This window comes from Geospiza fortis, unplaced genomic scaffold, assembly GCF_000277835.1.
Source record: "Geospiza fortis unplaced genomic scaffold, GeoFor_1.0 scaffold366, whole genome shotgun sequence".
NCBI lineage: Eukaryota > Metazoa > Chordata > Aves > Passeriformes > Thraupidae > Geospiza > Geospiza fortis.
Window position 1 is genome coordinate 3,377,479 of NW_005054342.1, and position 12,914 is coordinate 3,390,392.

At 37.8% G+C, this 12,914-nt stretch overlaps 1 protein-coding gene across 1 annotated transcript; it reads right to left on the reverse strand.

The window, feature by feature from the left end:
• Positions 1-1,427: 1,427 nt before the first annotated feature.
• LOC106631862 (granulocyte-macrophage colony-stimulating factor receptor subunit alpha-like) lies at positions 1,428-12,038 on the reverse strand. Its single transcript, XM_031058367.1, has 9 exons — positions 11,987-12,038; positions 11,696-11,825; positions 11,428-11,603; positions 10,560-10,699; positions 9,905-9,943; positions 9,037-9,178; positions 8,406-8,496; positions 7,751-7,832; positions 1,428-1,733 (listed from the first exon to the last, which is right to left on the reverse strand). Exons 1-9 carry the CDS (start codon positions 12,036-12,038, stop codon positions 1,428-1,430), a joined length of 1,158 nt encoding a protein of 385 aa, XP_030914227.1.
• Positions 12,039-12,914: the final 876 nt, after the last annotated feature.

Consider the following 12,914-nt stretch of genomic DNA (forward strand, 5'->3'; position numbering starts at 1 on the left):
GTCTGCAAACACAGGAATATCCATAATGAGGAAAAATCATGTGACTCCTCCAAGCTGGAGGGTCATGGCACACACTTACTTATGTTAGACTCCAGCTGGTTATTGCTTGGTTTGAATGGAATGACTTGGTTTGAAAGGAATCACTTATTTCATTTCGTTTTCTAACACTGAAAGCCATTTGCCCTGATAGATTCAACGAAGAATTTTTTTATGGATAAATTCCCAAAAAATGTGATTATAGCTGCAACAAAACAATGTGTGTGGAAAAAAGAGCTGGTGATCTCAGGAGCACTGCATAAACTTTATAGACTTATATTGGATGGCTGCTATTTTAAGGTCTAAAGATTGTTTTTCTATCTGCTATATACAAAGTCAAGGGTGAATAGATGTCAGGCAAGTGGGTAAATAGCTGCAAGCAGAAAATATCAAAATAGGTCACAGCAATATCCATCAACTCAAGTTACCCAATGCTGAATGTGGTAAGTTTGCTGATGCTGTTAGTTCATGTGCTTTCAAGGATGTAGATCAGATACAAGAAAGAAAACCTTTACTGTGAGGGCAGTGAGGCAATGGAACAGGTTGCCCAGAGAAGCTTGGATGCACCATCCTTGGAGGTATTCGAGGCTGGGTTTCTTGGGACATTGAGCAACCAGGTGTACTGGAACACATCCCTGAAGGGGCTGGAACAGAGTGGTCTTCAAGGTCCTCTCCAACCCAAATCATTCTGTGAATATGATTCTATCACTGAGGAACAGTCTCTCACTTCTAAAAATTCAGTATCAAACTCAGTAAAATTCAAAATTGTGTCTAGGATCTTTCTTAGCATGCAGCAGGTACTTTATTTGTAAAAAAAACTTCATTTAACTTAGTTCTTTATATTCCTCTGACAGCTTTTTAGATTTTGTCTCGGACATCCAGACACTCCTCCAGTCTTGGACTTCCTAGAGACTCAGTAAATACCTCAGCAAACAAAACAGTTGGAAAGAAAAAGACAGACCTACCTTTTATTTCAAAATGTCTTTACCTCGTTTATCTTTCTATTACAATCTTCAGGTTCAGAGAAGATGGAAAGACTATATTTTAAAAGGCAGTATAACTATAAATAGGGCTGTCTCCCTTGCTGCTTGTGTTTTGGGGAACCATCTTAGCATCGGAAGTGTTGCAAAATAAATGTTCATCACTTCCCCCCTGATTCATAGCAAATTTTGTAATTGCCCAACTCAGGATTTCTTATAACGTGAACAAGAAGTTAGCTGGTTAAATTTCCCCTTTTTTTGCACCAGAGTATGGTGGTGTTTGGGTATCCAGCAAGTGCTTAAATTTACAGGTATTTCTCTCTAGCTCTAAACAATACTGAGGAGTACAAAGCATCTCTCCGTACAAACCATCTGTGGGGGATGGAAGATGGGGGTTCTCCATGGAGGGCATCAGGGTGAGGCCTGGCAGACCCAGCCCACCCCACCTCCAGCCCAGCCCAGGGCAGCTGTGGACCCAGGGCAGACCCAGCCCTGACCACCAGGCACATCCTGGGGGACAGGGATGGGCCATGGGCCTGAGGGTGGGCCCAGCTTGGCAGGGGCCATGTCCAGGCAGGGCAGGGCTGGGGGAACCTGGATAATGGCCCTGCTGTGGTACCACTGGGCAGGGGCTGATGGATCCAGGGGGCTGATATGGGGTCCTGGGCTCTGGGCACGCTGGGGGAAGCTCCAGGGACTGGGCAGGGATAACCAGATCTGTGGGGGTTCCCAGGGAAATCACAATGTAAACTGTAAATGTTCTTTAAGCAGATGGAAAAAGGGGATTTTGAATCTTGGATAAGATGTCTTCAGATAAGATATATCACTACTAGAAAGTGTGATGTGCGTTTGTCCTCTTTTCTCTTCTCCCAATGTGAAAATAGCCAAACTACAAACTGCCACTAAAACAGAAAAAAATTGCAGGTAGTAAGCATCCAACTACAAACAGACACTCCAGGCCCTGCTCTTGGGCATTTATTACCTTCTTGGGTCACAGCCATGCATTTTCTAAAGAAGACAGTTATTACAAACAGTATAAAACATCAAAAGCTCCTTTAAACCCTGAAAGGCTTTGTTTCACAGCAGGCAATGTAATTTGCTTAATATGGAGATTTAAAATCCAGGTAAAGTAATTTCATTTCTTCACTTTGAAATTGAAGCATCACTAGAAAATATGACATTTTTCAAACATCAAGATATGTGAATATTTTCCTCTTAAAAACATGCAGATCCCTTTTGCTTGGAGTTTTTAACTCTTTTTAACTTTGTATGAAAGAGAACAGCCCATGTACTTCTCTAACACTTCTGTTTCTTGGCTACTATATATGGCCTTTACATTATATTATATATAATACATATAATATACATTATATAGATATAATTATATATATATATAGTTGCTTTTATCAAAATTTTATACATATATATATATATATATGTATGTATATATGTATATATATAAAATTGCCTGTATCAAAATGCTGAGGTCATTCCAATCCTACAGCTTCTTTATTGACACATGGAATGATTTAACCATATCAGCAGCAGTTCTTATGTATCAGCTATTCACAGATGACTGGGAGGATATAGTTATGTCTAAGAGAGGAAGCCAAAGGTAGCTCAATGCTGTCTTCCCTAGAGACAAAGAGACCTTACTTTATAGAGACCCAGAAATGCCCAGGCTCATGAGTGTTTCTGCTTCCTGGATTCTGGCTAGAGTGTGAGATTGGTGACTGATGGGCTAGAAGTGGGCAGTCATTTTCTGGGTTCGTTATCTCATGTTGATTGTAAATATTAGTTATACGGAGCTGTTGCTGAGGCCAGCCAGCACCACAAAGAGGATATCTGACCTGGTTTCTTCCCCTCAACACACGTAGTGTAAAGTGAGCAGGTGTAGTGAAGCAAGTCTACTCATTATGTTGGAAACTTTTTAACAGCAAAATTATTTTCTACCACAAAACAAAACAAAACAAAACAAAAAAAAAATCCCAAAACCCCCCCCAACAAACAAACAAACAAAAAAAAAACCCCAAAAAACCCCAAAACCCAAACCTACCTCACTTCTGCTCACATGCAGTACTAAAAGCATAGAGAAAGGCATGAAAAAGAACTGATGTGGCACTCTGTGGTTGTGTTCATGCATTTAATCACATCTGGTAATAACTTGGTGTTAACTGAGGAGATGAACAACTCACTTTGAGCATCCAGAACTTCAGTCATCCACAGAATCAAGAGTCATGAGAGAATCAAAAGAGCCTTGCCTGGTCTTTTGTGGTTTGAGAGGTAATGATCTAAGGCAATGTTGGCTCTATGAGGACCAATTCATGGATGTTGACTCTCTACACATGCTAGTAGAGAATAGAAATGTGACAAAGTTTTTCTGAAGCATATCTGAGAGACAAAGGGTGGGAATGACAAGCATGTATGTATAGATGTATATTCTACCAAAAAAAGCAGATTTAGTCAAATACACAGCTCATTTTGGTGAGAATCACTATGACTACTCCTATCACATTATAGAGGTCAACAGACAAAGCAAGTCAAAGATTGGACATCAGGTCTGAGCCCATGATAGTTGTTCAGAGGTAAAAGCAGTCAATTTTCAGAAGTTTCACTTTACTTCCAGATGAAATAAATTCTATACATAACCATGTACATATTTTTTGAACACTGACTGTACTATAAAGACAGAAGAAAGGACTTTGGATCACAAAAAAGTAAAACCCTACAGTTTATTGTGTCCTCATCTTTGGAAGAAAGCACTCAATTTTGTGGCAGTAACATACTACATTTCGTGGAGAAGGGGAGTGACAAGTACCCAAGTAGTAAAATCAGAGCCATAAGAAATGTGATGGAGAGTCAACTGGGACTCTGGAAAATGAAAGAAGTCAGAATTTTCATTTGCCTGCTTTTCCATGCTCTCACTCTGAAGATCTCTTGAGCCTGCAGAGGAGGCAGCAGGGAAGCAGTGTGCTTTTGCGTGCTCTCTCAGATTATGTATCTCTGAAACACAGTGAGGAAGAGTGGAGTTTGAGGTTTTGATTTGGCTACTTTTTCTTTAAACTGGAATTACTGCAACAGAACAATCCAAACAGACCAGCAGGACAGTGGTGTTTTTGCAGAAAAGGGAACTGTTCTACCCAGGGGATTTCTTTTCTTGTCTATATTTAAGCAAACTCCTTACCTAAGGCTTTCAAAAGTACAAACAAATTAAACACATTTTAAAAATTCCCAAGCAAAGAGGGTGCTACTAAGGGTGCTACCAAAATCTGTCATCTTTCAGAGATCAGACAGCTTGAGTGGCTTTGATATCACCCAGGAGTTGAAAGCAAAATGAGAAGAAGAGAAAGAGAAAGAGGAAAAAGAATAAAGCAGAGAAGAAAAACGTGGGCAGAGACACTAGGGCTGTTTACAGAGTTTTGGCTGGGCAGGGAGTGAAGTCATTGCAGAAACAGTATCAAACCAAATGTTTCTTAGAACTCAGAAAAACTTGAAGAATAATTTATTGCTCCAACAAAACCAGGAGTGTTCACAAGAGCTGTCTGGTGTTTTGCTGTACTGGTGTGTTGCAGCTTTTGCATATGTCACAAAAATACAAATGGTAGACAAGACCATTAATTTTTTCCTTGCATAAAGAACTTTCTAGTTTTTAGCATAGAACAGAGGAATAGCCATAGGAGACCAGAATAAAGGACTTCTTCCTGTGTGAGCATCCAAGGCACTTAGTTAAAAGATTCTAAAGCCTGACCATCCTTTCCCACTGATTTTGGGGTCTTTGCCTAGGGATGGGAAAGTGATACCTTAGTCCCACACCTACTATCACCTCCACTCTTTCATGGATATGGTCTATGGTTTTCTTATTAGTGTGCTGGTAGATAACAAGTTTTCTTAATGACTTTTCTGTCTCAGCAGCTTTCACAGTGAAAGCAGTGGGGATGTAAGGGGTGCACCAATGGCCATGATCCACTCTGTGTGAAGCAAGATGGAGAGAATCCAGTAGACTGTATCTGTTTAATCGTCCTTAGATTACAGTGAGTGTTTGCTTTAGTTTTCCCATTTAATGCAGGTGCTTTTATCTTTTGGCAATTATAACTTAAGTAGAAGGATCCTTTTCTGGTTCTGCTTTAAAAGGATGTTAAAAATATTTTTTTATTGAAAGCTCATTTAGAAACACAGAACCATAGAAAAAAATTAGTTCCAAAGATGGTCTCTTGACAGTAACCTGGTCTAGTGGAATTTTATCACTGAGAAGACTTTATTTTCCATGAAAGGATTTCAGTTACTTGAGATGACTTTAACCACCTTGAGACTTGATGGAATTATAGAATACCCTGAGCTGGAAATGACCCACAAAAGTAATTGAGTTCAACTCTTGGCTCTGCTCAGGACAGCCCCAGGAGTCACATCATGTGCCTGAGAGTGTTGTCCAAATGCTTCTTGAACTCTGCCAGGTTTGTGCTGTGACCACTGCCCTGGAGAGCCTGTTCCAGTGCCCAAACACCTTCTGGGAGAGTAATATTTTCCTGATACCAAACATAAGCCTCTCCTGACACAACTTCAGGCCATTCCCAGGGTCCTGTTACTGGTCACCAAAGAGAAGAGATCAGTGCCTGTCCTTCTGCTTTCCTCACAAGGAAGTTGTAACTGTAATGAGGTCTCCCTCAGTCTCCTCCAGGCTGAGCAGACCAAATGGCCTCAGCTTCTCCTTAAGGCCCTTCACCATCTTTGCAGCCCTTCTTTAGACCCTCTCTAATGGCTTTATATCTTTGTTATGTTGTGGCACCCAAAACTGCCCCCTGCACTTAAGGTGAGGCTGCCCCAGTGCAGAGCAGAGCAGGACAATCCCCTCCCTTGCCTGGCTGGCCATGCTGTGCCTGATGTAGCCCAGGACAAGGTTGGCCCTCCTGGCTGACAGGGCAGGACTGACTCATATTCAGTTTCATGCATATGGAAGGTCAAAATATGTGATTAGCACCCAAACTGAGGGCTTTCTCTCATATCTCTTTATTAGTTGGAAGATTCAGGCTGTTATAATTCTGTTTCATCCAGGTGTTATAAAAACACACAACTTGCTTGTACCACAATTAGCAAGTGACAGGCTTCTGCTGGAGAGTTCAAATGCTCAATTTCCAACATTTCCCACTCAATACATATACATATGTACATCTGCTACCTGTTAGCAATCCTATATTAAGTATTTTTTTCCTATCTAACACAGATAGGAAGGGATGAAAAACAGGAGGCAACAAATAGACTTATGGGGAGATTGTATCCAGAACTCTTTAGTACTACTCCTTTGTATGAGCAAGTAATCTTAAGAGGTTTGATCTTGGCTTCATACAGCGAGCTTTCACACAGATGTCAAATTTCATTCCTGATCACAATCTCAGTATGGCTGTACCTTTTTTGAGACACTGAACCAATGGAGATCCTGAATAAACCCCTTAAGTTTAGTTGTTCTTAATTATTCTTTTGCATGTTGTTGAAAAACAGTAAAACAGCTTCCAAAGCAATACTGAAATATTTTTTTTCTGAAATACTGTAGTATTCATCATATTAAAAACCAGAAATAGTCCAAATTTTACTGTTCATAGAAAATGCAACCAAATACAAGGAGGCTTTTAGAGATAAGATCTTGGGGAATTGTCTTTACAGCTGATGCTCTTCTCCTTGCTTCCAGGAGTGAGAGAATATGAAAATGAGAATATGAAAAACCTGCCAATAAGGTATATATGCTTGAAAAAAATCAAGTTGCTCATTTCACTTGCATTCCATCACTTCTTCAATATCTGTTATTTCTTCAGTTCCTTGTTTTTTTAATAGTTTCATATATTCTGGCTATTAAAGGAAGAATATAACATTTTGTTAGTTTTTCATGCATGAGATTTGTCACAAGGTCATGATTTATGAATCTCCTGTCATTAAAATGTATTATTTATTGTATAAAACCTGTAGCAGGACTCTGTCAATTAGAAGACCAAGGTACACATGTCTGGATGATCCCTCCATATATCTCCCAAAGAGGAGCAAAGACTTTTCAACTAAAAAGCTGGAAAAATCATCGTTTAAAATATAGAAAAGTTAACATGATGAAGGAAGATAAAATAAAAGTATTTATAAAGGCTCAGCAGTAATTCAGCATATCGCTGCAGACAAATTTTTTCTTTCAGACCTGCCTGCAGCCAACCTAAAGACTTTGCAAATTGCAGACTGCAGCATGCTCTCTAGCAGGGCAGTTCCTGCAGTGTTTGTCTGTTTATTGCTTCTCACAAGTCAATTCCAGTGTTCCACATAAGTTAGCACCTCTCAACATTCTGGTCTGCTTTCTTGCTTACCATACCCTAGAAACTTTTACCTCCTTCAACATCATTGTCAAATACTAGCATGGCAAAACTAATGAAGATTTCTTTGTCCCTTCTCTCCCTGCCTGCTGCTGCAGTATTATTGTGTTGAGAAACTCATGCTCAGCATTATTTTAGTGATAGCATATGGGTTATAGGGACAGCAGGGTGAAACTGCATTTTCCCCAATGCTCCAGATAGACAGATGACAATTATTTCATAACGGAAAAGGTAAAACAAACAAGTTATTTGTGTGTGGACTTTCTCTGTCCATATCCCAAGAACAAGAAAAAAAAAGAAAGTTGATTCTTGCTTGTGTGCATCTGTCTGACAGTTAGGTCATACCCTTGATACTAAATTTTTGAATTTCAGGCAAATGGAAAGAAAGCATACCTGGAAGTCCATTGGAGAGGGCTCACGGAATGGGTTTCTTGGCTGTGGTACTGTAGCAGATGTTTTTTTGAAATAAGCCCTTCTACAGTGAAAAAAGGTTTGGTAAAGAAAAGACTTAGTTTGCAAACACATGAACACATACTATATAATAATGCTCCTGAGGTACTATTTTATTTCTCTGAGACATAAATAGTATTCTTCTAACTCAAAAGTAGCTAAAAATTACATGGGTTGAATACAATATTATTTTTATTTTCAGAATTTGGATGACAATAACTTATTTTCTGACTTACTAAGGCCTCATAGGAAGTTGTTTTTTAAGTATGTGAAAAGGAAGTGTTGTCAAAACATGGAAAAAATTTCATGTACCACCCCTCAACACTGCAGGGTCTGATGGTAGGAAAGAGGTACTGATATAAGGCTTTGGCCCAGTATTGGAAAACATTGTGTTATATTAATCAAGTGGATAAGAAAGTTGGGAATCAGAAGTAGAGAGCATACTTGAGGAACATCCAGCAGATGATTCCTGGTATAACTCAGTGTCGATTTTCTCCCTTCCTTGTGTCATTCAAAAAGAAGCCAGAAATTTTCTGTTGGAGGAAGAAGTATTATTTTAACTATAGAATAAAAATTTTGCACAAGAAATAAGACTTACACTGTCATGCAAAGGAAAAATGTGAGACCTGCTGCCAGGCTTGGTATCAGAAACAGCATATATGATGAAGTAGACGTAAGTTGTTGTGTTCCTGAAAACCAAGGAATCATCAAAGTGTTGGTTAGCATCACAGGACACGAATGATTGCACAGCTGTGTGCAATCTCCCTTGCATCAGCATGTCAAATGCTCTATGAAGGGATGACTTTAGCTCAGCACCTCATTGCCCTGTAGCATGCAAAGGAATAGAATGGCTGAACAGTACATGAAGGGTCCACAGTAACTGGAAACCAGAAGAACTGAGTCCTACAGAGTATTTAAATATCCAAGGTGAGATCCAGAGAGCAACAGCAGGAGATTATAAAGTCAGGAGCAGAGATGGAAGAAGTAAAACAGCTGGCAACAGACTTCAAAAAGGTCTGCTTCATTCACTATCCCTGTGCAGGAAGCACTGCCTCCCAAGAATGATTGGAGAACCCCCTAATAGTAAGAGACAAGGCAATTCTTCGACTAACTTTGTCCTAGCAAATTAATGTGCAATTATCAATGTGTTTCCATATGTAAGCATGAAGTAAAAATAAGGCAGACAGGTAACAACTGAACAAGGTCAAGGAAAGGATTTTTATTCTTACCAAACTCCACAGGTGTACTCCACTCTCCCCAGTTTGAGCTTACTCTACAAAAGCCTGCATCTGTTGCTCTGATTTTGACGCTGTACCTTTTTTCTGAGCTGAAGCTTTCATATAGGTAGGAGTAATTTTCAGTGATTGCTGTCTAAATGCAAAATAAGTAGAATGAGATTTTTTGCATTATTTTTATATAATTATGATAAAATTTTAAATTTTACATTTGTATAATGTTTCTGTGAACAGACTAGAGTGAAATAATAAGTAGAAAAATATCCCTTAGTAAGTTAGATTGTTTCATCTTCGTTCCCCTTGTTTGAATATTTTTGTTATTGGGTAATATGAAGATGAAATTTGCTGTGTGTTTCCTTGGCTCCTTAGACTCTGCTAAGCAATGAGACTTTAGGGATAAAAATTCTTTAACAATCTGGCAGTGGGCATTTTCAAAATTGAAGTAGAGTTCAATAGTCAGATTATTTTTTTCTGCCATCTTTATATTGGCCTAATCTTTGAGGTAATATTTTCTTGCCTTTTGTCTCAATTCTTTCCAGAAAGGATTATAAAAGAAAAAATCCCCACATTTTTTGTGTTACACAGAATCATGATCCATATTTTTACATTTATATGAATCTGTTAGGAAGTAAAAAAGAATGTAAAATGGAAGATTTTTGTGAAGTAATATCAAAGTTCACATGTGCAGGTGTTTTTGTATCAAGTTTTATAAACAACAGTTTAAAGTTTCAGATTTAGAAAACTTATCAAAAATAAGCATGCACAGTACATTGAAACAGGTAGTGTGAAACCAAACCAATTTGGCTGGGGGATGCTCTGATAACAGAAGAAATTTCAATATCTTAGATTAATACAGACTTACTGTTTTAGATGCAGTTTTGCTGTTTTTCTCAGCATCAGCCTAAGAACAAGAGAAAAGTTTAATTTTTAAGATTATTCTTTTGTTACTATATAATAAAGGGTAATAAATATTAAGTGCTCATGGATGTTTGATTTTCAGAAAGAAAAAATGTATGCAATATTTTAAGTGCCTTCTTTTAAAGAAGGCATTTAAACTGTGAAATTTAGGCTGTTCTTCCACTAAATGGTTTTTCCTCTCCACTGATGCTCTGAAATATTTCACCATTTCAATATGATTACAGAATTGAGCATCAAAGCACTAAACAAAAGAAAAAAAGGCTCAGGTTGACAAAATGTTTACATTTTAATTGTTAAAACAAAGGATCTAAAATTTACAAATCAACTCAAACAATGTTTTTTCCATTGTTTTTTTGCCTGTGTATATTTTGCATTCTTAAACATTTAATTTAGCTAAGTTATGTTTCCTTTCTTTAGTTTTTTTTTTTTAATTTTTCACTGTTGAAACACAATAAGCTCACAAATATTTTGAACTTTATTTTTGAAGGATGCAATATTACTTTCCATATTCATTCAAGGGAATGAGAATAGGGTTGTATGGTGTTACGTGTGGAAATAGAGACAAACAAAATGCTGTTAAATGTCGCAATTATTCTTACCTGGTTTTCTATGACAATTTCATATTTGAAACAGCTCATGTTTTCCACGTGACTTGTGCGGGGTGGCTGCCACCAAATACTACATCTAGAAGAAGCTTCTGTACAGTTCACTGTGACATTTAATGGAGGGGTGAGTTTTTCTACAATAATATAACCAGAAATACTATTGATTAGTAAGAGCTCTCTTCACTCTGTCATTTTAAAAATATAGGTAGATGTTCAAGCAACTGATCTAAAAAGATGCAACTTTAGCAGAATTTCTATATTGTCCCCATATTCTGAAGCAGGACTCCTGATTTAACATTTCAATTGAGAAGCCTGGAGCACCAGCTGCAACAGTAAGGAAAACTAAAAACACAAGCCATTTATCACATTTTACTGAATTCAGCATATGATTTCTGAAGGTTTAGTTTTATTTCTTGGGTTCAAGGGTTTTTAAAAATACTATATTCAAATTAAATAGATTTTTTATTTTATTAACATTCTTCCATTAAAAAATGGGAGTTTTGCTCACAGCATTAAGGTAACTGTTTCTTTTCACTGTGTGGATGAACAGCATTACGAGATGATAAGATCAACATCTAGATAGTCCCCCTCAGGGATCCTTGGCTAGTTAATTCTAAAAGATGACACCTTTCTCTCAGAATAAATATTTGATAGAAATGTTCAAAATTTTCTGACTTATGATTCCAGATTGTTTCTGTATTCGTTAGTTTTTGTCCATTCTTATACTTTAGGGCTGAGAAAAAGTGAAAAAAACTCAAAACTATTATGGGGAGAAATATTTTTTAAATGTATGCTTTTTCCCAGAGATGAATTCTTCATTCTTTTAACATATAACCGGAAATTAAATGGAAAAAATGCTTACCAATTTCGTATAGCATTATGCACTCCTCATATGACTGAATGCTTTGTCCACTTCTGGACCCATTTACCAGGAAATAAGGAATGTTATTTTTTATTGTCACGTTTTGAAATCGACATCCTATGTGCCTTCCACAGGTATCTTTGATGTAATTTTGGCATTCTGTGACGTTTTCATTCCTTTACATGAAATATTGAATCAATAAAACATTGACAATGTCACATGTCCAATCACAAATCAAAATTCCCAATATTCAAGCAGACCTACTTACTTCAAGGGCCCCCAGTACAGGAAATATTGGGTGTCTTCTGTAGCAGTCCTGCCCACATGCCAGGTGCAATTCATGAAGGAAACATTAAAAATGACACAGGTAAAGTTTGAAATGGCTGTTCCGTTCATGCCTGCAAACACAGAAAGAATACCCCATGTCCACTCAGCAGAAAGACTGAATAACTCTTCAAATAACACAGACAGATCTTTGCATGCTCGTTTAGCAATTTTTTAGCTACCTGCTTGGCAAATCTGACTGTACACAGTTTTGGTCTTGCAGTTTTGTCCTTACTTGAAGATGGCACTGATTTTATTTCTGTTGAGCCATGAGGATTATCTGTCATGGTTCCAGAAGCCATAGATGTGACTGGAATTTAACTGAGTCTTTAATCAACTCAAGCATAGGGATTTAATGGAAGTTAATAACAGAGACAGTCACCAGAGACAGTGTCCTTTGTTTAGACCCCCAGTTTAACTGAGGCCCAGTCTACAATGGAATGCAAATTCTACAGCCATGAGCAGGGTGGCAAAATTCTCTCTGCTGCGCATGTATTAAGTGCTCTGACCCTTGCTTACAAAGCACTAAAAATTTAAATAAGATGTCCATCACTTTCTTCTGTGTGACAGCTGGCTGGTTACAATCTAACCCTGAGACTGTTTCCTGAAGCTAATCCCTGCAGAAGTGTTGAAATTTCGAAGAGAGAATGATGTATTTTTCAATTAGGAATTGAAACTGGCTGTTAATCTCTTCCAGTACCTTGGATTCAAGGATAGGGGGAATCTTATTAGCACTGAACATGACAGAAACAGGCCTGAATATCTGTATAATTAGTGTAAAACCAAGACAAAGCTGAAGCAGAAGTTTACACCTTGCTCAAGTTAATTTACAATCTGAATTAATTCCTTGTGTGTTTCTCCCCCACCAAAAGGTGAGATCTCAAACAGGAAATGATGAAAATTCAGTACCTCAACAGCTATCATTGTGAATTGAAGGACTGGGCCACAGCTTTCCAAGAATAACCCAACCACTGTTAATTGAGTTTAAGCACCACACACACAACATTTTGCATTTACCTCTCTAGTTAGCCCTAAAACTCCACATCCGATTCTTACATTTTTGGAGATAAAGAGAAATTTTTAAAGATATGAAAAAGTTGTCAAAGTACTACTGGATTTCTGGAAATATTTCTCTCTTCCAAGAGAAAGCTTGAAACTTTTTC